Source organism: Empidonax traillii, unplaced genomic scaffold, assembly GCF_003031625.1.
Source record: "Empidonax traillii isolate 1590-97213 ecotype Southwest subspecies unplaced genomic scaffold, ASM303162v1 scaffold273:size739602, whole genome shotgun sequence".
In the NCBI taxonomy this organism is placed as follows: domain Eukaryota; kingdom Metazoa; phylum Chordata; class Aves; order Passeriformes; family Tyrannidae; genus Empidonax; species Empidonax traillii.
Window position 1 is genome coordinate 556,384 of NW_020955466.1, and position 24,262 is coordinate 580,645.

At 42.1% G+C, this 24,262-nt stretch overlaps 1 protein-coding gene across 2 annotated transcripts; it reads left to right on the forward strand.

Moving 5' to 3' along the window:
• Window positions 1–129: 129 nt before the first annotated feature.
• Window positions 130–23,550, forward strand: VPS35 (VPS35, retromer complex component). 2 transcript variants are annotated; one of them, XM_027889863.1, is made up of 17 exons: window positions 130–186; window positions 7,019–7,117; window positions 8,517–8,613; window positions 9,393–9,516; window positions 11,004–11,186; window positions 11,490–11,703; window positions 12,468–12,551; window positions 12,985–13,094; window positions 16,118–16,214; window positions 16,303–16,451; window positions 16,869–17,076; window positions 17,596–17,751; window positions 18,698–18,820; window positions 19,756–19,935; window positions 20,923–21,162; window positions 21,827–21,970; window positions 22,652–23,550. In XM_027889863.1, exons 1-17 carry the CDS (start codon window positions 184–186, stop codon window positions 22,829–22,831), a joined length of 2,391 nt encoding a protein of 796 aa, XP_027745664.1. In that variant the 5' UTR covers window positions 130–183; the 3' UTR covers window positions 22,832–23,550. The 2 variants fall into 2 exon arrangements, with proteins under 2 accessions (XP_027745664.1, XP_027745663.1); XM_027889862.1 differs by having other exon boundaries at window positions 151–192.
• Window positions 23,551–24,262: the final 712 nt, after the last annotated feature.

Genomic DNA, 24,262 nt, shown 5'->3' on the forward strand with positions numbered 1-24,262 from the left:
GCCGCTCCGCGACTGGCGGGCCGGGCCGTCAATCACCGGCCCCTCCGGCCAATCGGCGCGCGGCGCGCCTCTCGCGCGCGGCGGGCCAATGGGGAGGGCGCGGCGGGGCGGCCGGGGCGGGGCGGCGCGCGCGGCGCAGTCACATGACCGGGCGTCGGTGGCGGGGGCGGCGGCAGCGCGACCATGGTGAGGGTGAGGGGGCACCGGGATCGGCACCGCGCTTGGGGAGCGGCCCGAGGGGACACCTGGGCACACGGGCAGCCTGGGCCAGCTCGGCCTGGGCCCCGCGCACCGCTCTGGGCCACCCCGCTGGGCCCGGCGGGTGCGGGGCTGCGGAGGCCGCACGGTCCGGCCCGGGCAGGGCGGAGGTGCGGGCTGGGCCTGGGGCCGGTCCCCGCCCCGCCGCGTTCGGCTCGTGGGGGGCGCAGGGGAAATGGGTGTTTTCATCGGGGTGTTTTTGTTGCTGCTCCGGCGGGCAGAGTTCCGGGCTGTTTTGTCGCGCTGCCCCTGGGATGGAGCCGGCGTTGTGTGTCTGCCGGTGCCGGGCACGTGTGCCCGGGCTGTCCGCCCTCCAGCCCGCTCTGCTGACCCTCAGAACTGCTGCCGCAGGCTGCCCTACTCAACTTCTTTTCCGTCAGGAAAGGTCGTTTCGCATTGGTGGGCCCAGCTCATTAGTGCTGTTGGGCGCAAATGTTGGTGTTAGAAAGACAGGGAGGGTGTAGCCAGGTGGGGGTCGGGCTCTTCTCCCAGGCAAGCACTGACAGGACGAGAGGACACAGCCTTAAGATGTGCCGAGGAGGCTTAGGTTGGACATCGGGAGGAATTTCTTCGCAGAAAGGATGATTAAACATTGGAATGGGCTGCCCAGGGAGGTGGCAGAGTCGCCGTCCCTAGAAGTGTTTAAGGAAGGACTGGACGTGGCACTTGGTGCCATCGGTCTGGTTGACAAGGGTGGTTATTGGTCACGGGTTGGACTCGATGATCTCGAGGTCTTTTCCAACCCAGTTCATTCTGTGAGACCTGAAATTTCCCCATGGAAATAACACTTGCTGAGAACTGCTTTTCAGTCTACAGTGAGAATAAGGAGATGATCAGGTTTCCTAGCAAAACTCAAGTCCTTAGTGTGTCTTCAGTGGTATTTAATATTCAATCTTAAGCAGCGTTGCTGTAACCATCATGATATGTTAATTAATTTAAGTGTGGAATATAAATATTACTAGCAGTATATAAATAGGCAAAAAATAACTGAATGCTTTATAAAGAAGGGATTGTGCAGCTCTTGGGCTTTTGGAACAGGCTGCTTTTAGAGTTGTATTTTAAAGTTGGTATCAGTTGAATCCTTTATCCTGGGGGGGGTGGTGTGGGCAAACCCTGTAATGTTACTTAAAGTGGAATGGTAAATACTGAACTGGGTGATGAGAAATGCTAAATCTATGTAGACAGTAGTCTCTGTCCCCCACATCAATATTTTGTCATAGTCATTGACTGAGGAACAACACAAGTTTTCTCTGCCTGTCATTTCCATGGGAATTGGCTTGAGACTTGTCTGGTTCGTGGCTTCTTTCTAAGAATAGCTGATATGAGGTGATTCAATAAAATATAAACTTACAGGTATTAAACTTGGGATAATCCCCTTTACCAAATTAGGCTCCACTGCTATTTCCTATGGCTGAGCTTGGTTTAAACCTTGAATCTGAATGCTTACGTGCCTTCAACAAGACTCATTTTAAGAGGACTTTGGCTGATTTTGATCATCTCCCGAATAAAAGTCCATCTCTTTGATAGTCCTTAGTGTCTTATGGCTTCTTGCATCAGTAGGTTTCGATGTGTGAAAAACGTTTTCATCTCTCAGGTTTGTCTTTGTGCTTTGTCTGTGGGATATAATAGAGGTTCTGGGGCCCTTGGTGTTGCAGAGTAATGCTTCCTGTATGGTATCAAACACTTATGCTTCTTTTTGTGTGATAATTCTCCCAGTGCCTCCCACAGCAGGGCATTGTGTGCACCCAGGCTTCATCTGCAGGCTGGCACTTGTCCCGATTCACTATCATACCTAACCCATCTTCTCTCTTGGGCAGCATTAATTTTAAGTGGCTCAACAGTGATTGATTGGTAGGTAGTCTTAATAACATGCAGCTGGGAGGAGGAGGCAGGAAAACCTCCTTGGGTGAATCTCACTTGTTGTGGTATTAAACACAAGCATGTGAGCAAACCAAAGTGTCTTGTGTGGAATAGGCTGTGTAAGCACATCAGTTATCTAAAGGAAAGAACTTGTGGAGATTAGATGAAAATGCACATTAGAATGGAAGCAAAACCTTCTCTTCTGTGTTTATACTCTGCAACTGCTGAAGATACCCGTGTGTCAGAACATGAGCTGTTTGGTAGCTTGACAATCTCACTCCAACTCTGCTCAGTGTCAGTACTGCAAGGCAGCAGATTTTTACGTGGAATAAGTCAGCATGTTGACCCAAAATAATAATCAGCTCTGGAGTGTAGCTCAGTGTCAAATATAGAACTGAATAAGACTCTTACCAAGTCTTCTCATGGAACTGAGCGTTAGAAAATCAGTAAATTGTACACGAGAGGTGTAATGTTTGCTGTGTATGTTCAAGAGTAGTTGCTGTCATGAGGGAAGGCACAGGCCAGAACAAAGTTTGCTGCTGCTGTAATACACTTCAGTAATTGTTATTTGCAGGATAACTTGTATTATCCACTCTGATCAGCTGGTTTCAAGCTGTTTGGGGTTTTAAAAAAAAATTGTTTTCCAAAACAACTTGTGGTTCACTGGCCTTGATTAAAAAAAAAAACAGCAAAGAAACAAAACCTGAAAGAAACAACAAAAAAAGGCACACCAAAAACCCCCACCAAAAGCAAACTTTACTCACTCCCCCTCCAAACTCATCTGCTGTATGTTTTGACTTCCATAACTTGCCTGTGGTAACTTAAGATAGTGCTATCTTCAAAAAAGGCTGTTGTCTCTTGTACAGAAACTGATGGTGCAGCTGTGGGAGGTTGTTCTTTGTCCCTTCTCCACTGCTCACTTGCTTCATTGTGGCTTCAGAGGAGAAAAGGTTAGGGAATGAGTAAAGCAGAAAACTCTTCACATCAGCTCTCCTTTTTAATTCAACATTTGCAGTGTATCTAATGTGGGTAAGGCTCAGGCTATTCTGAAGTCTAAATGGCTGCATAATTGCTATAAATTGCTTGTCTTGTGTTCATGCAGGAGTTTATACCTTACTGTACATGTACAAGGCAGGATACTCTGTGCCTTGGTTATGGAGTACTGCTGCTTTTGTCCAGTGTCAAAATATCTTCCACTTCAAAGGCTTATGTTCAAGGTTGTTGCTTGTAAATGGGCACAGGACTTCACATCACAGTTGCTTTTTTGATAAAATAACACTTGAAAATACCATCTTGTGTTACTAGGTTACTAATTTAAGTGGAACATAGAGAGCATGAACAGCTTTGTTCAGCATTGAATCTTTGTTCAGCATTGACAGAAGAACTGTGTTCTAATTCAGTGTGTGCCCTGCTGGATATCACTGGTGGGCTTTTGCCATATCTCCACTTCACCTGCCTTTTTCCAACACATCCTCAAACTTCAGGCGGGTGTATCAGGATATGTGTCTTAATGTGATCTTGTGTATCACTTGATAATAACCAGGTTATGTTTGCAAGTATCTTCAGTGCTGAAGCTGAAAGTAGCCTGCTTTCTGAAGTCAAAAGAAAAGGGTAAGCTGGTAAATATGCAGACTTTGAAAGGTAAGAAAGAGTTAGAACTTAAGTGGTGCTGCTTTTAAAATGTCTTCTCTTCTTGCAGAAGTAAAGCTGCTATAAACACCACCTCAGGCAACACTACTGCTTCTGTTACATGCTTGTGACAGTAGTAGTAGATTATCTTACTGTCTATGCTGCTGTAAAATGCTCCAGTTGCCTTTTCTTTAGACATGAAGTGCAATACCCTTGTGGTAAAGACATCTTTGTTTAGACCAATCACCTTCTCAATCTTCAAATCGGAACAGATACAAATATAATTTTCCTTCTCTTTCTTAATTCTCTGTATCTTGAAGAGATACCACAAGAAATTACCTTTTTTTTTCCTGTAACACAAAAATGCTGCTGTTGATGAATTCAGTCAAATACTGACTATGGTCCCAGTGCTTAATAGGGTGTGGGACCTGCCTGTTCAAATTGAGAGCAGAAAGGGAAGTACTGCCAGTGTCTTGTGTTAACACAGAATCTGATGTAAAGCTGACTCTGGTTCATTATAAATGGGAAGGTTCTGACATTCCAGTTTTCTCCCAACTGCTACTAAAAGGCAATGGTTGAAGTTTTGTAAGAAAATAGATTCATCTGCTGAGATCATTGTTGGTATCATCTAAAGCATAGTCTCCAAGTTGTAGTAGCATTATGCTATAACCAGCATGTTGTCACATCGAAAGTAAGGAAACCAGTGCACATGGAATCAGCCAACACAGCAGATACTGTGTTTTTCAGTAAATGCTTTAACTTGGTGTTGCTGTTAAAAAGCCTTCTCTTCATGGCCCCACTTGTACTGTTTTATATTGCTGTGGGGTGAAGTAATAGGTGAATGGTAAACTATCCATCTGCTGGGCTAGTTTTCCAGCCTGTTTGATGTTTCACGGCCTAAACTGCTCTCCCAGCACTGTATGGTCCCACGAACAACTGGGGATGGAGGAGCAGGGCTGGGAGCTATATGAGCTTAGTGCCCATTAGGGGAAGGGGTTTAGGAAGCTGTGGATACCATGGCATTGCTGAATTTTTTCTAGCTCTGCTTTCATAGAGATGTGTAGCAGTCAAGAGTGTATGGCATCACCTCAGGGGTGATTTATCTTCTCCAAAGCACTGCCGTGGGTTCAGGGGACTGCAGAGTGTGACCAGTGTTCTGGCACAGACATAATTCAGCAAGTCTGTTCCGTGGTGTTTCGATATTGGTTGTTGCACACAAGTCCCAGCACTGTCATTTGCTGTTCCTGGAAGGTCTGATCTGTCATGGAATAATTAAAGCTTAGCAATTACAGCAAAGTTCTGCTGTAAAAAAACATACACAGTTTGAGTTTTTCTAAGGGTTTGTAGCTATTGAGTTGCCTGGGAAATAGGGTCATGTAGCCATGGTTGCTGCTTTTGCCTTATGCTTACATCATTTTTTGAAGACCTGCACTTTGTGTGATTAATTATATATAGAAAGAGCTTTAAGAGATGCAGCCACTCTAATTAGCAGACATGGCTTTTTGTGTTGACTAAATGGGCTTCGTAATCAGTTATTGTGCATAGTTTGAATATTACTGAGGCACACTGAGTCAGAAAGGTTGGTTGGAAGGAATCTTTGTCTTGGATGACCTTCTTGAAGCAGGTTTGTCGCCTGTGTTGGATCAGATCAGCCTTGGTTTTGTCCAGCTGGGTGACTGAGAAATTTTAAGAGTGGAGTTTGACTGCCTGTTAGGGAGTGATGAAGGCAAGAACAGTATTGCAGGGCACTCTTTGTGTATAAGAGGGTAGTGGGGAGATACTGTCTGTGACTCTTATGAGGGAGGTTCCAATTGCAAAACAAGAACCCAGTTAAATATGGGGAATAACAGGAGTGTGCAATGCTCTATACCCATTAAATTGGTGTTGAACTAAAAGTTGTCAATTTTAAAGATGACCTCAATTTTCATCTCAGTCCTCAAAGGATACTTTATGAGGACTCCAAGCCTGGAGTGTGTGGGAGTTGGTACTGAAGATGCAGTTTTTCAAAACATTAAGGTGGTGTAATTCATGGCATGCCAGTTGGTTTCTGAAATGCAGTGAAAAAGAGAGGACCAGGAACCCTCTGAACACAGTGGATGGAGGAAACCAAGTATAAATAGCTGAGAATTTACTGAAGCTGAAGGCTCAGAGAACCTGCTGTGCAAATCACTGTGTACTTGGTATTTGTCAAGACTAGAGAAGATGTAGTTGAGATACAACATCAGTGTTTTTATCTCTGACAGTATTTCAGAGAGACAATCTGAAAACAACTTGCAAGACTGGGAGAGGTGAAGATGCTTTAATGAGGTGCTGAAGATTGAGCCTTAACCTGAGGTGGATGGTGGTTTTTCTTTGTGGTGTGTTAGGAGGAGGGCTGAGAGCAGGTGGGGAGAGCACTGGGGGCTCTGATTTAAGTAAATTTGGACATCTTAGTGGATTACTTCAAGGTGCTTGTAGAAACTAATCTCAGTCTGGTAGAGGGAAGGGAGCAGCTGCAGGAGAAGGTCTATTATAGCTGGATTGAGGGGAAATCTAAGGCTGTAAGCAATGGATTTATTTAATACTATAAGAAAATGCAGTATGTTCCTTGGAAAGTCAAAAGATATTGGAAGTTTCAGTTGAAGGTGTAGAATGTGCCTCTGAGGAGAGGCAAGAGAGTCACTGGGACAAGTAGGAAACAAGGAGTTATTGCTCTTCTTCGTCTTTCTCTTGCCTTCTGCAAGTAACTTCTCCCTTCCGGAAAGCACAAAGTGTACTTTATCCTTTGCTTATCTGAAACTTGTCCTGAATGGAATTGTGAGGCTCAGGCAGCAGTTAATGGAGAACTTGTGACTTGTGAGCACAGGAGAGCATCTGTCCAGTGCCAGTGTGTGTGGTCTGGGCATTGCTGTGAAGTTGTGTGGGAAGAAGTTACAGCAGTGCTCCCCCTTGGCAGAGTCATCTTTGCGTTCTCCTGGAGCTTTTCCTTGCCAGATACTTGCACTGGGTTTTTGACCTGTAAATGAGAAGGGAAAAGTTGACTCTGCTCTGCCCTCGTGGCTTTGCACTCTGGTGCTCCCAGGCTACCCATAACCTGCCCTCAGGTTTCTGCAGGGTACTGGAACTTTGTCCTTACAGATCACACAGCTGTTCTGACTGCTCTGGGTGGTCACACTGCACTGTCACTTGCACTGCATTCTAAACTGGGGGAACCCAGTTTTAGGCAAGTCACAAACACTTTGATAAAAATAATTGAGTTCTGGTTTGTTTTGTTGGTGTTTTTTTTTCCCAGCCAACAACACAGCAATCTCCTCAGGATGAACAGGAAAAACTCCTGGATGAAGCCATTCAGGCTGTGAAGGTGCAGTCTTTCCAGATGAAGAGATGCTTGGTAAGAATGCAATGAAGCTTCTTGTCTGCTAGTATTAAAACAGTAAATCAATACCAATCTCTAGTGCTGTGAGGAAAACTAACCCTTTATGCATCTTTGTGTCAGAGGCTTTGCAAATAAATGAGGCAGCTGCTCATTGAGAGTGTCTTGAATATTCTTTGAACATGTCTTCCTCATTTTGCTCTAGTATTTGACAAGATAAGTTAAAAGATCTACCTTTATAATTTATGCTTGAATTTAAAAAAGCCTAAGCTGAGAATAAGCAATAACGAGAAAGTTATTGTTCAAACTCATTTTATATGGAACTGTATTATGAGACCAGTGTGCACCATACTATTGGTTTTTTCCACGTAGTCTTTTCTTGGTATCAGTTACAGACTCTGGGGCTGCTAATAATTTGCCTGCTGCAGAGGATAAATTTTGTAGTCATTAACTGTAGACTGATGTGTGAATTCTTCTGTGACTGGAAAATACCATTGGTTAGTGTTGTGCTGAGATTTTATCTTGAAACTGTAGGCAATGCAGGCAGATGATGTCATCACATATAGCCGCCTTAGGTTTGGGAAACCTGTTTTCATTTGGAGAAACTGCTTAAAGTTGCAATGAAAACTTAACCAAGGTAGCTTTGTTTGCAGCCACATGACAGTAGCAAGAAAGGTAACAGCTCTTCCAGTTTTGTACTCTGTGGAATGCTTTTGAAATCTTTGAAGTAGCTGTAGCTGAGCTTTTCACTCCTATCAGGGATTGAGTGACAATATAAATATACTAAGTGGATCACACTAGCAATTCATTTTGTTCTCCCTTGAAACCTATTGCTGCTGCTTATGATGGGTTGAACAAGTATGCTTAGGTGGGAGATTAGAGGTTTGTGTTTGTCATGCCGGGTGATTTATATGCATCAGAACTGTAAGTTAGATGCAGCCTAATAAAAAGTGGCTTTCAGTAGGGTGTTTTTCATGGCTGAGAAGTAGGGGAAGAAGCTGATGGCAGTGTGCGTTGCCTATCTGCTGGATGTTTCTTACTGAGATCTGAGCAAAGCAGCAGACCAGATTTGGAGGAGAGGAATCCGTTCTGTTTTGCTTGGATAGAACCTGAGAGTTGGGTGGGGATTGCTACGTAAGCAAAATGATTTTAGATTTTTGTACCATTAGTATTACAATTTATTACTGTAGCTCTGTCTTCACATATCTTATCACCTTCAGGTGTAATGTTCCACTTAATTAGCATGGACAGTATAGTACAAGGTAGATACTAATTGACTTAATTAGAATTGGTGCTTTCCTGATGTCCACTTAGCCTTTGCTTGCCTTTTAGAAAAAGATACAAGTGTAGATTGATAAAATCCTGCAGTTGCCTAGTGTTATTACTAACAGACTATTCTCTCTTTCTTCCTCTAAAGGACAAAAACAAGCTCATGGATGCTCTGAAACATGCTTCCAACATGCTTGGTGAGCTGCGGACTTCCATGTTATCTCCAAAGAGCTATTATGAGCTCTGTATCCTTTGAAGAGGAAACTGATAGTTGACATGTTGAATTGGGAATGAAATGTTCATCTGCTTTTGTTGACATAATGGTATCTTGTTAGTCTCAGGTATTTACTAGCACTTTGCTCCTCAGTATTCAATTATCTGTATGTATTGTAGGACAATATACACTCACTGTATAAGTTGATTTTTTTCTCTTTGGTATAAAGCAGGTGTTTAATGTCTTTCATACCTTCCCCTGGGAGGTTTCAGGAATCTAGGTCTAAAAAATCAGCTCTGTAAAACAATTCTGCTTGCAGGATACTACTGCAAAATCTGTAAAACCAACTAACTTTTGCCCTTCATCATTACCTTAGCTTCTAAATGAGTCAGTGCCTTGATGTATTTACTTTGCATATTGTGGTCTTTGAAGAAGAGGAGCCTTTTAAAGAGACATGGGAATAGAATGTGAATATATTCAAATACTAATTTCTCCATGTGGGGATGACAATCTTTTGTAATGCATAGTATGCTGTCAGTTTAGTACTCTGTTCAATCACATTCGTTTTCTCAGTTTTGATTTAGTAGCTTGGGGTTTTATTCCCTTTTCTAATACACTAAAAATTATGATTGAAGGTTTGGTGTTAACTTTGCACAAATATCCCAGTAGCAGTTACTGGTTCAGAAGTGCTGCCTGCTTGGGCATGGTTGTATTTGGTACAACATCTTTCTTCCTTGCTGTGGATGAACAAATTACTATGAAAATCTGTTCAAAGCATTCTAACTTAAGATCCTTAACTATGAGAAAAAGACATGGCAATTTCTGATGAGCTGCACTACTTGGAAGTCTACCTGACAGATGAATTTGCCAAAGGAAGGAAGGTGGCAGACCTTTACGAGCTAGTACAGTACGCAGGAAATATCATTCCAAGACTGTAAGTGTGTGTATGCTACTGTCTGGTTTTGTTTGCTTTTTCTGTTTCTAAATGGTGGATAGTGGTCAGGCTCTGGGTTCAGTGATTGACTCTGCCTTCTTGCTTGACAGCAGGAATTCAGTTTGCAATGGTGACTAGTATTTCTGCTGTCTTGAGTGGATTACTGTGAGACTTCTGAGATTAGGCTGAGAGTGCAGCTGCGGAAGGTCAGCTCTTCCTGCCAGTATGTTGATTTTGCACATGGCCGAGATGGAAGCACTTTAATCTTGGAATAAAGTTGGTTTTCGGGTAAATAGCTGGTATGGGAAGGTTAACCAAGTACCACACTCTGATTATTGAGATTGACTTTGCATTTATTTACTGCTTCCATTAATGTTAATGAATTAACCTGTTAATGAACTTGTACCTGGAGGTCTAGATCTTGGATTCTCACACACAGTAGATGCCTCATAAGCATCTGCCTCTTCAGAGAATAAGAAGTGTGAGAAGGAAGCTGAAGATTAGTATAACTTAACCCTTACAATCTGTGTTTCTGAATATATTTTGTTTAATGCCAGAAATGATACTGGAAGCACCTGGAGGGCTTATCTTTATATATGTGACCACTGGGCTGCAGAACATGTTCAAGACAGTCTGTCTTGGGACTTGGATTTTGATTGGTACCAAAGTTTTTCATTCCTGACTTTATATTCATGCCGGGAAGAAGCTTTGGACACACCAGGCTGCACCTTCATGCAGTTTATGGAGTTTGGCTAATGCCTACCACAATGTCTTACCCCTGTGTGTCATGATTAGAGTTGTCTTCCTGCCTGCATGATGCAGGCTCTAGTTGTCCCTGGGGAACACTTCTGGTGCTTTCCTGGAGGCTCTGTGCACATCCATGGTGAGGCGGAAGAGCAAGCAGGGAGAGCTGAGGCCTCTAAACCAAACATGTAAGGTTCTGAGCACTGTATGCTTTTAAGCTGAAGGGGTGTCCAAATATACCGGAGCATCAGTCCTTTGTTTCTCCCATATTCCTCCTGCCTCTGGCCTAAAACAGAGGTGCTGAAGGAATGAGCTCAGACCTGCAGGGTTCTGAAGAGCATAATTCCTCTCCTGCTGGACTACAGTGTGAAAGAGGCTTAGCTGCTTCCCCATCATAGATCACTTACCTGTATGTGCCAGAGCTATTTTCCAGCTTGGTGGAATGCTGGCAGTATAGACCAGCTGGTCTGGGAGCATTCACAACTTGGTGCGTGCTGAGCGTTTACACATTCAAGGTATCGAGCGCTGTAATGAGGTCAAGTGGCTGTTCTGACTTGCTGTGCTCTGTAACAAAGGAGAACAGAGTTGAAAACTGACTCAAGATCCAGAATCTTGGGACCTAGATAATATTTCATTGCTTTTTCTGTGCTTTGGTAATCCTGCCAGGATGGAAGAAAGGAGCTGTTGCCTTTAAGTGTGATGTTGTTACTTTGATTTATCGTTTGACTCTGTGCCTTTTGCAGGTATCTCCTGATAACAGTAGGTGTTGTCTATGTCAAGTCATTTCCACAGTCCAGGAAAGATATTTTGAAAGACCTGGTGGAGATGTGCCGTGGAGTGCAGCATCCTCTTAGAGGCCTCTTCCTTAGGAACTATCTCCTGCAGTGTACCAGGAATATCTTACCAGATGAAGGCGAGCAAGCAGAGTAAGAAGGATGGGCTATAACTTGGTAGAATTGTTGTTATTGACAGAGCATATTTAAATTTTCTGTATGACTTCCTTCAGATTTGAGAGAAGTAGAGACTTGACAGGTGTTTTGTTCATTAAGAATTCCCTTGCAAAACTAAGGTTTCTTACAAGTGAGGGTATGAACCTTTCTTATGAACCCAGATATCCCATCACACACTTCCCCACCCTCCAGTCTTCTTTAAAACTCGATTCACCAGTGGGTGGAAGGATGAATACCTCTGACAAGCTTTTCCTGTTCTTAACCTGTTAACAATTGCAGTGAAGAAACCACTGGAGACATCAGTGATTCGATGGACTTTGTGCTGCTGAACTTTGCTGAGATGAACAAACTCTGGGTGCGGATGCAGCACCAGGGCCACAGTCGGGACAGGGAGAAAAGGGAGCGCGAAAGGCAGGAACTGAGAATCCTGGTGGGAACAAACCTGGTTCGCCTCAGCCAGCTGGAAGGTGTCAATGTGGAGCGATATAAGCAGGTGGGATGTCTGTCCATCCTTTCTGAGTAACTTTTTCCAAATGAAACTCGTTTGGACTTTGAGGTGAGCAGCTGGAAGTGCTATAACTATGATAAAAGTTCAGTAATCCTGGTACTGCTCAGACTCTTCACCTGAGGAAAAGTTCTGAGTACTAATGAAAGTATGCAATGTGTTGTGAGGCCAAGGACATGATTCATGCATTTTTACTGTAAGTTTGTGTGTAACACTGACAATTAATTTTAAAACTTTCCTTCTTGATTCCCACTTTACTTGAAGAACAGGGAGTCTGTTTAAGGGATGTGTACATATATAATATAATATTCTGTGGTGGACTTTCAAAGTGATGAGGCTATGCTTCCCAAAGCATTCAAGAGAATTGTTACTACATGAAATCACAGTGAAGCCAATATATTATTTAAAAGTCTGTCCCTTGTAAGTTCCACCATATAGCTGTTGAAAAGGATTTTGAGTGGTGCTGCTGAGACCCTGAGCAGTGGTATGTGCTAGCAGAGATAGTAACACTGACTTACTGAATCAAAGCTTGCATAATGTATGAAAGGGACAGATGTCTGAGACCAGTAGATTTTTTTTTTCTCTGAAGGATGGAACTTAAGAAAAGTGGGACTTCTTATCAGAAAGCCTTTATGTCCAGAATAAGCTGAGAACTGCTAGAAATTCTACTTTGCCTTGATTGAATGCATATATAAACATAAACTTGGAAAGTAATTGTAAAATCACTGCAACGCTTTTGGTCCCTATTCCAGATTGTTCTGCCAGGAATACTGGAGCAGGTTGTGAACTGCAGAGATGCTTTAGCTCAGGAGTACCTCATGGAGTGCATCATACAGGTGAGCTGCTTAAATTCAGTTGCCATGATGGGACACAGGGACACGTCTATACACTCAGTCAGATTCAGGCAGCTTTCACATCTTCCTCATGAACTGGAAAGCTTCATCACTGGGACTTTTACACAGTGGCTTGTCTTGTATTTTTTACCAGATAGGCAGAGGGGACATGAATCCATTTTGTGCTCTTTCTGTTGCAGAAGCTTATAAGCATCTGAGCAGCAGTGCCTGAGTTGTATTAGATAGCTGGGCCCTCAAGTTACATTTGTCTTACATCTCTTGCTTCATGCGTTTACCCAGTCGAGGTCAGCTTCATAGGCCAGACTGTATTTACTTTGTGGCTTTCTGCTTTACAGTTATTCTGTTGCGTTTTACTGCTGTGTGACAATGGGCAAATTCAGTTTATAACTTGATGACTATTGATCTGAAACTTCAGGTTTTCCCAGATGAATTTCACCTCCAAACCCTGAACCCATTTCTCAGAGCCTGTGCTGAGCTGCACCAAAATGTGAATGTGAAAAATATAATTATTGCTTTAATTGACAGGTGAGTGACCAAGGGGGTGGAAATTGGCTCAAAATTAAGTTTGTGTTGTGCACAAGCAGATGATAATTCTTTGATTATTTGAATGTGTTTTAATTTGTGATATCACTTAACTTCACTTGTTTCCATGTCTTTCTATCAGCTGTAATTCAAGCTGTGAAGAACATTATTTCTATAGCCTCTGCTCTCTGGACTCTGTTTTTACAGCTTCCCGTGAAACCTGCTTTATGAACTGATTAAAACTTGTAACCAGATTAAGCCAGGAAACAACCTATTTATTATTGACCAGTTTTGTTCCCGAAGTGGCAGCAGTGTTCTGCTTTCACAGCCATATCAGTCAGAGAACTTGAAGATCCCAATGGCTAAAATGTGTATCGAGGATACTTTACCTTGCAGTTTTGATTAGAGAACATAACATAATCCTCTTCAGAAAGGAGCTAGTAAGAAATGGAACTACCTTCTTAAGTCTTAATTCTTGCCACTGGCATCCTGTCTGTTCTCCCAGAAGTATGTTTCTTCCTGTGAAGGTACTGCTTGCAGTGAATTCAGCTATGGGGGGAGAAATCCTGGAATCACTGGGGTTGGAAAAGACTTTTAAGATCAAACTGAAGTTTTGATTTATGTCTTGAAAGGAAGCAACACAGACTATCAGTGACTACCTGCACTTTCTTACTGCAGACAGGAAGTGCACTTGCATGGCTTGTGGAAGCCTCAAAAAAGCCTCGTTTTTGCATTTGCACACAAACATCTGCCTTTGTATATCTGGTCCGTGCACCAGTGGATGGATCTCAGTTACTGTGGGGATCTTGGGTCCCACTGGCAATCAGCAATTGCCAGGATTACTTTAACTCCTCTGGTGTCTGGAGATGGAACATGTGTACTGAGCATGACTGGTATAACTTAACATCTTGAACTTTTTGCTTACCAAGTCTGTAGTTTTTGTCCTGGTTATGTCAAATTTATTTGTTCAAGACTTTGGTTTTATTGGAAAAATCTTGCAGTATTTGTGCATTTGTCAGAGAAGCAGCACAGAGGTGTTCACAGGAGTTCATTGGTTTCCTACACTTTGCTGCTGTGGCTGAGAATTTTTGTAGCTTTGTCAGCTTTAAAAAAACCAAACAAAAACCCACACAAAATGAAAACAACAACAACAAAACTCCAAAACAAACAAATGCCAACAAGAAAGCACTAACCAACCAAAAAAAAAAAACAATAAACCCCCAAACTCCAAACAACCCAGATCCCAAGAAGCATTGCCTATAGCAACCTGATTTTTGAGACTGTCTATCTTGAGCCTACTTTCAACAGAGATCACAGGATCTTTTGCCAGGTTCTTACATGACAGTGTTGCCATATCAGTTTTGTGAGAAGGGTTTGTTGTGTAGCTTCTGCTGCCATGTCTGCTCTGAGGACTTAACTTACTGTGGAGGTAATGCCCAAGTTTCTCTCTTCTTACTGTTATAAGCAACAGTGAGTGACTGACTGGCAGTGACCCTGCTGTCCTCCCAGACAGGGCAAGGGCAGAAAGGTGGCAGTGTGATGGTTATCTCTGTAGTATGGCAACCTGTGATTGTGACTGTAGTGTTACTGCAAGTGTTGGACGAAATGAGTGGATCTGTCCTTGGAATCTTGTGTCTGGACTGGAGCTGTAGGAGCAACTGCCCAGTGTTTCAGTGTAGTTTAGTTAAAGATGGGAAGCTGCCCCATGTAGGTAGTACCTGCTGGCATTTCTCATCTTCGTTTCAGCTGGTGTGGTTTAATTGAATCTGAACATCACTGACTGCTGAAGAAACTTGTGATAATTTTGTCCTTATTCCTATGGGGCTTTTCCTGCTAAAGGAACCTTTCTGCAAATAGTCTTGCTGCTTTGGGATCTTTCTTGCCTTACTAAACCATTCATGGCTTTTAATTATGCTGCCATCTGCCTGCAGCTTGTTCTTACTCTATAGCACGCTGGCCTTACACTCTGAGCTGTTGCCAAGAAAAGCTGCTCTGTCCCTTTGAGAAAAGGCAGTGATTGTTTCTGATGTTAGGAAGTCTGCTTCTTACCACCCTAATGAAATATAAGATAAATCCAATGTCTGTTTTTCCTGGCAGTGAGGTTTTTTGGCACCTCAACCTTTTCTTACCTGTTTCTGTTTCAGACCCAAAGTTCGTTCAGAATCAAAGTTTAGAAACCCTATAAAAAATAACTTAAAAAAATTAATTTGATGCCTTTTCCTACATACTTTTATTGTTCTTTGTCGAATTCAGAGTAGAATAATTTTAACAATTAGAAAGTCAAGACATCAGTACTGAGCTTCTTAAGCAGCAGTTTTAGTGAGGTGCTAGCCTTCCTGTAGAGATTCTTCTTATCTCATATCTCTTTTCTGCAGAAATGGTGGTTGGCATGACTTTGTTCCCTTCCAGATAGAAATACCTCTCGTCATCTCTTGAATGCTTGCTGGCCAGAAATTGCTTGCTTTTCCACTCCCTCTTTCTCCCCCCAAAAAAAAGATGTTCTTCTCCACTTCAAGTTTACTTTGTATTTTGTTCTTTATGAATGGTGGAAGTCCCAAATATGTCAGTTAGTCTTTAGAGACAAAGCGTAGCTAAGTCAGCGTGTTTCTTCTGTGGCTTTTTTTCCCTCTGGAGACTATTTTGTGGTGACTGCTATTGGGTGTCTAATTTCAGTAATACTGCTGAACGAGTGCAGGATATTTGCTCTTCCATCAGCCTGCACTGTGCCTCTTTCTCTGCTGGAAAGAATAGAACATTTGCTTCTAGCTGAAGAACGCTGGTTACAAAATGTCCTTGTTGTTCCTTCTTCACCTTGCCTTTTCTGTCAGACTCTTTTTCAGGACTGATAGATACCAGGCTCAGATGCTTGTAAGGCTTATGACTTCCATTAATTTCCTTTTTGCTTGTAATAGAGCTTCCAAAAATACCTAAAGGAATTGCTTTTTCTACCAGTACCTCTTTCTGGTCTGTGTCTGAGGAGTGGAAAAACGGTGCTGACCAAGCTGCTTTCCTTGCTGTGTCACCAGGTTAGCTTTATTTGCACATCGTGAAGATGGACCTGGTATCCCAGCAGATATCAAACTCTTTGACATCTTTTCACAGCAGGTTGCTACTGTTATACAGGTATGCTGGGTGTTCTTGCATGCAGTTTGGGGTATTTTTTTGCAGTTATGTGCATTTGTATCAGCTTAGCGCTGTCTTGAAATTTCAGTCTCGACAGGACATGCCCTCAGAGGATGTGGTGTCTTTGCAAGTTTCTCTCATTAATTTGGCTATGAAATGCTACCCAGACCGTGTTGACTATGTTGACAAGGTGTTGGAGACAACTGTGGAAATATTCAATAAACTTAATCTGGAACAGTAAGTAGATGTCTTTTGAGTTCTCTTTGGCATGGCAGTCAATAACCTAAAATCTGGACTTGTGCACTGCACCCCATTTGGTGAGATAGCAGAGACATGCTTTGGATGTGTGAGATTACTGCTTTTGGGCCAGGCTGTAGACAGTCATGATAAATTGCTGACTGTAGCACTCTAGAGCTGGATTTGCAGCCACAGTCTCTGCTTCTGATATCAGCAAGTTAAAACATGGTTTTTTGCACTGTATGTCCCAAAGAACAAGATGTGACTTGTTTTGACACTTTTATTTCTTTCTCCCTAGCAACAAGTTGCTTAGTTGTTGTGGGGTACCTGAGAATTGGTATTCTGAGGCAGGCTTTAAATCTGTCTACATGTGTGTACTATTGATTAATTGTGGGTTTTGCATATATTTTCTTTTAGTATTGCAACAAGCAGTGCTGTTTCTAAGGAGCTGACCAGACTTTTGAAGATTCCTGTTGATACTTACAACAATATCCTGACAGTTCTGAAACTAAAACATTTTCACCCACTCTTTGAATACTTTGATTATGAGTCCAGGAAGAGCATGAGTTGTTACGTGCTTAGCAACGTATTGGACTATAACACAGAAATTGTGTCCCAAGAGCAGGTATGACATAAGTTGACTTGAAATTCTAGGTATTTAAAATAGCATTTGAATACTTGAAAATACATACCAAGTGACTTCATGCAGGGCATGCTTTGTTTCCCAGCCTGTGTGCACCTGCCTCCCCATCTGGGCACAGGCTTTATCCCACTGAATAATTCCTCCTCACGTTCTTAAATGTCTTTGCACATCTTACCTAACCTCACCCTAGAGACTGTTCCTGGTCTTACCCAGCCTCAGCCCTGACGCTACTGCTGTTAGGTTTGAACAGAGACCCTGAATCTCTTTAAAGCTAGGCCTACTACCTAAAGAAGGTTGGGTAGTACTTGTGGAATCTGAATTTCCTCTGCACTGCTGTGCTGTCCCATCCCATTTGTGCCAAGAAGGACCCTTCTTCAGGGAGTAAGGCACACATGTCTAAAGCATTAGCACTATGAATGCCTGTAAAGATGTTCCCAGTTGCTGTCAGCTTCTGCTTGTAGACTACTCTGCTTTAAACAGAGCTTCTGTTGCCTTTAACAGGTTGATGCTATCATGAATTTGGTATCCACGCTGATCCAGGACCAACCAGATCAGCCTGCTGAAGATCCTGACCCCGAGGACTTTGCTGATGAGCAGAGCCTTGTGGGAAGATTTATTCACCTTCTGCGCTCCGATGACCCTGACCAGCAGTACCTGGTATGGGACTGGGGGTGCTGAGTGGTTGTGCTCTGACTGTCATTTATTGCATTGTTGACTCTCCAAGGCTCAGGGGGAGCTGGGAGCTGGGGCATCCCTGCTCTGGCACAACAAACTTGGTGACAAACACTATGTTGTGGCACCTTTAATGGTAGCATGATATGTTTATTTGGAAAAAACAGGTGAGAATTTAAGCATTTGCTGATTTAAAGTTTTCATCCCATGACAGGGAAACTGTCTGTATTAGTTTGTGGAACTCTCGATGTTCTGACAGCTCCATATGACCATCTATTTAGAAGTCAGCAAGTGGAAATTGGAGTATTGTGCCATTTGCATTCTCTTGGTATCAAAATACACAAAAAAACCCTCAGAAAATACAACTTACTATGTTTGGCCTCAGGGATTTTAATTTCTGTAAGTACGTGGTCTTGACACAGCATGTAGTGGTGTGTCTAAAATTAAACGAGGGGGAAAATGGCAAAGGTTGCATGTGTGTCCACAAGAATGTGGCACTAGAGTTTAGTTTTGTGAAATTTGGTTTCTCTCTTGTACTTTTCCCACAGGTGCTGTGAGAGGGAATGGTCTTTTTTTGCAGCTTCCACTGAGTTGAGGACAGAATGCACTGATGTCGTTATTAAATGCAAGCTCAGGCAACTTCCACTTGGCTGCACAATCCGAAATGGATCTGCAGTTAATATAATGCAGCAAGTGTTGCCTAACACTTATTAAGCAGCTCTGGGGAAAGTTCAGGCTGATACCCTATAAAAAGCTAGAGAGACCACACAAATTTAATTCAAGTAAAGCAACTTAAACTTAAATTCAAGTCCCCCAAAATACTGTAAGCTATCTGTTGATAACACCATGTTTTTCCATAGAGATTAAGTTGTAGATGCAAATAACACTCCTCTCTTAAGAATTCTCTAAGCTTGCAGTGCTTCTGTTTCAGATCCTGAACACTGCCCGGAAGCACTTTGGTGCTGGTGGGAACCAGCGCATTCGTTTCACGCTGCCCCCGTTGGTTTTTGCTGCATACCAGCTTGCTTTTCGCTACAAAGAGAACTCCAAAGTGGTAAGTTGACCTCTTGGCTGCTCTGGTATGCTTGATTTTTTTGTTAAAAGTGTGTTTTGTCTGGCTTCAGTATGCTAACAGTTGATGCAGAATGCTAGTGGTTTATTTGCTGGGGTTTTTGTTTTGTTTTGTTTTTTTTCCCTCAAGGCAGATTTTTGGTTGAGGTTTGAATGCTTTCTAATCTAGTGATTTTTATCAAGTCATATTAAAATATTTGGGCACTTGAGAAACAGTGAAGCAGAAATTGGCTTTATTCATCAAGGTGACTGATGATGTGCTTTTGCTGGAGACCAGACAAGTGATGGCATGAAACTGATTTAAATCTGGATATTGAGATTCATCAGTTTCTCAGTTGTAGCTATGCTGTTTTAATGTTTCTAAAAACAAGTGGTTTTTAATAGATTAACTTACACAGTAGTTGCAGAAGTGCACGCTAAAACAATGACTTAGCCATTTTGGCCCTTTAATGCTGATGGAGATTGTTAGCTTAAATGTTTATTTCTCTTATTGTGGGGAAATAAGTTTAATTGCTCTTGGTTAAAATACTCTTCAAAATGAAGGCTTTAATATTCTCTCCCACTTCTGGTTGCTCCAGACTGAGTGGAATTTTTCTCTGCTTCACTAGTGAGGCTTTTGCTCAGTTATGTTCAAAGCAGCTCTTGTAGCTGCAGTTCGGTATAGGCTTCTGAGGAAGGTTTCTATGAGCTGGTAGGAAAAATGGGGGGGAAATTGTTGTGACTTAGAAATACTTTGTGAAGACCCACTGATGTCAGCACAGTCCTGCTGGGGCACTCATTACTGCTTCAGTAAATAGGTGATTGGAGTGACATCAGAGGGCAGCAGGCTGGAGCACTTAACAGATCTCAGTGCAATTCAGGTTCTCTTTTCCTGTAGCGATAATTTTTTTCTAGCTTTTACTTGTTTTTCTTCTCTAGGATGACAAATGGGAAAAGAAGTGCCAGAAGATCTTCTCGTTTGCTCATCAGACCATCAGTGCTCTGATCAAAGCAGAGCTGGCAGAGCTGCCCCTCCGTCTCTTCCTGCAGGGAGCCCTGGCTGCAGGAGAGATTGGCTTTGAGAATCACGAAACTGTGGCCTATGAATTCATGTCCCAGGTGAGTGTCCAACTGCTGCTCTTGGTCTCATGTACAGCCTTTAATTTGACTGAGGTGGGTTTCCTGAACACTGAACCATCCAGTGTGATTAAAACACACAAAATGATGGACAGCTAATGCTACTGGGTAGAAAATTCTCATCTTTCTTCTTTCTTCCCAGGCTGCTGTGGGGTTAAACTCCATTGCTACTGGTTTGAGTGCTCAGACTGACAACACGTGGCATGTTGCAGTGCTGCCTCCTACTCCTGTAGTTGGTTCACTGAAGGAATGTAGCTTTCTAACATAAAATGCTCCTTCACTGCTGTCTCCCAGCTGCTCTTATCCAGCTGGTATTGCCCTGACCACACTCTTTCTTTTTAGTTCTCTAAAATTTGCAGTGTTCACAATTGCCATGTTAGGCTTTGCTAATTAAAATCATTTTATTGAAACCTATCATAAACTGCTCTGAAAATCCACATAAACTTGTACCTTTTAAGTGGAATTGCTGATAAACTCAGCCTTTGCTACTGCCTTGGATCAGTTGCTGTTGCAGCTCCATTCTGAAGATGAGAGCAGCATCACAATCATGTACTTTGTATTAGAGATACAGATCAAGGCTTTAGTCTTGTCTTTTCTCTGAAGATTCTTCATCCATGTGGCAGCAGTGCAGGTTTTTCTTACCTTCTCTATCATCACTGACCTACCACTCAACTTGTGCTCTGCTGTTTTGTGTGTTTCAAAGAACCAAATCCTCTTCATGGATTATTTCTGCTGCTTAAGTTCTGGAATCACATTTGTTTACTGTGACTACTTGAATAGTATTTCTTTAGAACTTACTTCTGGTCTGTGGATTTAACTTGATTTTGGCACTCTAAATTAAAGATCTTTCTTCCTGGCTGAAGCTTTGAACAAACATAGAACTGGACAGTTTCCTGCTGTGCCACTAGCAGGTGTGATTTTTTTTTTCCTGATATGTTCTGATTGAGTCTCGCTTTCTCCCTTGACTAGGCCTTCTCTCTATATGAAGATGAAATCAGTGACTCAAAAGCACAGCTGGCTGCAATCACCTTGATAATTGGGACATTTGAGAGGATGAAGTGCTTCAGTGAGGAGAACCACGAGCCTTTGAGGACTCAGTGTGCACTGGCAGCCTCTAAACTCCTGAAGAAGCCAGACCAGTGCCGGGCTGTGAGCACTTGTGCCCATCTGTTTTGGTCTGGCCGAAATACTGACAAGAATGGAGAGGAGGTAAGAACAAAGTGACAGCAGTGTAGCACATCCTACCTCAGTAACAGCTCTGCCTTTCTTTTGAAGACACTTCTAAAGTAGATGTGATGTAGATTTGGTTGGAATACATGCTCATATATGAAGTTTTTAAATCTCAGTGCAGTGTGAACTGTGTAAATACCAAAAGGGAGAAAACTAATTTAAAGGGTGGAAGTACCAGGCAAGCTTTTGAGTGTCTACTAGTTTCAGACAGGCTCTGTTTCACATGTGTGTATTGCAGTAGCTATGTTTGCATGTGAACTACTAAACTTCCAAATTAAAGGTACAAGTTGTTGAAGGTAAAGGTAAGAAAAAAGAAAGTAGTTGTTCTTCAGGGCTTGTCACTTAAGCTGTTGTCATTATAAAGAGCAGTGTTTGCAGCATGTTCCTCAAAGTATGCCTTATGGTACATGTTAGAAAGATGAGTTAATTGATCTCATAATTGAAGGCTTTCAACAACTGTTGATGTTACTGTCTGATTTTAAAAAGAAATTGAGCTTTCGATGACAGCTTGCTCTGCACAGTTTGTGTAGTTCTGTGTTTCTGTGGCAGACCCCCAGGAAATGCCATATGTTGCCAAGGGAGCAAATACTGGAGCTCCCTGAAGTTCTTTTATTTCTTGTAACTCTTGGGTTCTCCCTTCTAGCTTCATGGAGGAAAAAGAGTGATGGAATGCCTAAAGAAGGCTCTGAAGATAGCAAATCAGTGCATGGACCCTTCTCTGCAAGTCCAGCTCTTCATAGAAATTCTGAATAGATATATCTATTTTTATGAAAAGGAAAATGAGGCGGTGAGTGGAAATCTGTTTTCTATTGCATGTTTGTTAAACTGCATTTCTTTAAGCTCTTTATGCTTACACCCCAAATCATGGCTCTTCAGCTTGCCCTGTAATCTCTCACAAGAGGCACAAGTTTTGGTGGTTAGAAAATAGAGTAGTCAATTCTTGATATGCAAGTAAAACTGTGGATTAAACTTCATTCTTCTTGGTCAAATGCCAAACGTGGGGAATTTAGTTATGAACTTAAATATTGTGAGACTTGGATACCTGAAGTGTGTATTTATCAAAACTTGCTGGGACTTAGATAAGGTGCTTAGATGATATTACCATACTTACTGTACAGAAACAATTAAGAGTGCACGGATAGGCCGATTATGTGCGTCATTTGTTGACAGCTTTTTACATTTGCATTGAATCCATTGGAAAGAAATGCTGTGGCAGCAGTTACAAAGCTATCAGGATAATGATTTCAGTTCTTCACATTTGCTTGGATGGGAGAACTTCCACAAAACTGAAATTGGAAGGGTCCTGTGAGGAGCAGGAGAAGGCAGCCCCCAAGAGTGTGTCTGCATACTCTTACCAGTGGTTTGAAGAACTGTTCAATACAAATAGTTCAGGAACAAGTCTCTTAAAACCCCTGTCTGTGCACCTGTACACAGGTGATGTTGATGACTCCTGTTCTGTGTTCTGTAGGTGACAATTCAGGTTTTGAATCAGCTTATACAGAAGATCAGAGAAGATCTCCCAAACCTTGAGTCTACTGAAGAAACAGAACAAATTAACAAACACTTTCACAACACACTGGAGCACTTGCGTCTGAGGAGGGAATCACCAGAATCTGAGGGGCCAATTTATGAAGGTCTTGTTCTTTAGGTAGACACTCACTGTACCTGTTTTCATTTACATACTGTATGTTTTTTTAAGATAGATTCCTAGGTTGTGCCTTTCAGAAATGTCAAGTTAAGTTAACGTTCACGTGTTCAGTCTGGCACTTCAAACACTCGTGTTGAGTACGCTAACAAATTTGAAAGGTTGGACCAGCAACTCCAGGTTTCATCAGTTAGCATGGCTGAAACTTCCCTTGAAATCCATGTGACATGGTAGGGCTCTTTGGTTCTGATTTCTCTTCTGTCTGTTCACTGTTGCTTCTGTAGCACTAGAGCTCTAAACTGGCAGTGACTGTCACCTGAAACTGTGTCTGATCCTTACAGAGCATCAGAGTTTTGGGATTATTGTATGTCAAATTCTGCTTGTGCTTTTCTTTTAATGCAAGTTAAGACTAAGTGTAATATTTTTCCCTAAAACCTAGAATATATTAATGCATGTTTGGAGAGTTTTAAAGTACCATGTTCAAAAACAGAAGTTATATTTTGCATATTAAGGCTCTGTGACATTCAGTGAGGGCCAGTACTGTGCACAGGGCATATTTATCAAGATAATTTTGTTCCAAATAGTATAAAAAAAATAGAGAAATTGCAATCTATATAGATATGTATAACCTTCATTACTGTAAATTTAGGGGAAAATGCATTACACAAGTTTATTCAGTATCATGATTTTGCACCGGTGGAACAATAAAGTTGCTATTAACACCTGTTGTTTCATGTCTCTTCGGAGCCCACTGTTGAACCCAAAGCTAATGTTAAACATTTTGATAAGAGTGAAAGAACTTGTGTTTTGTAGGGACAGAAGAATCAAGGCAAGTTAACCAGGACAAGCTGGGAGGCTGCTGGCACTTCTAATGAGAAGTTTATCGTTCATACCAGTATTGTTCCAAGTGATGCTGTGCTGATGTGTGTTCCTGTTTCAGAGTGCTTCTATGACATACCTTGAGGCATAAAGAATCCTCCTGGATTCTGTGTTAAAGAGATTAGTGGCAATTAAACAGCAGTGCTGTAGGAAACTAAGCATGGAGCAAGTGCCAGTGACAGCTCCTGTGAAACTGGTCTGTCTGTGGGTTAATGCCCATTGCTGTAAGTTTTGATGTGTCTGGTTTACCTTTATTGAACACAGTGTTCTAAATATAACTGAATTGCCTTACTCCTCGAGTGAACACTAAAAACGTGTCCTGGCTTGACAGGATAGTAAATGAGACTTTGGTGTGACTGTTCAGTAATTTAGTGCTACCTGCTTTCTGAAAAAGGCAAGTAAGATCCTAGAAAACAAGAATTGCAGAGTAGACAACAATTAGATAACTGATATACTGATGAATAAGTCTGGCTTGGAGGGTAAGAGGAATGAGGAGATAATCTAAGGGCTTTACTTGCCCAGGGGTACAATTAATGCTGATTCCAAGATCCTAAC

What these genes read in the sequence shown, in the direction of transcription:
- VPS35 (XM_027889862.1), top strand. An exon ending in TCATGGAGTGCATCATACAG is followed by an intron (nt 12,552 to 12,984) that starts GTGAGCTGCTTA and finishes CTGAAACTTCAG; the next exon opens with GTTTTCCCAGATGAATTTCA. An exon ending in AAATTGTGTCCCAAGAGCAG is followed by an intron (nt 17,077 to 17,595) that starts GTATGACATAAG and finishes TGCCTTTAACAG; the next exon opens with GTTGATGCTATCATGAATTT.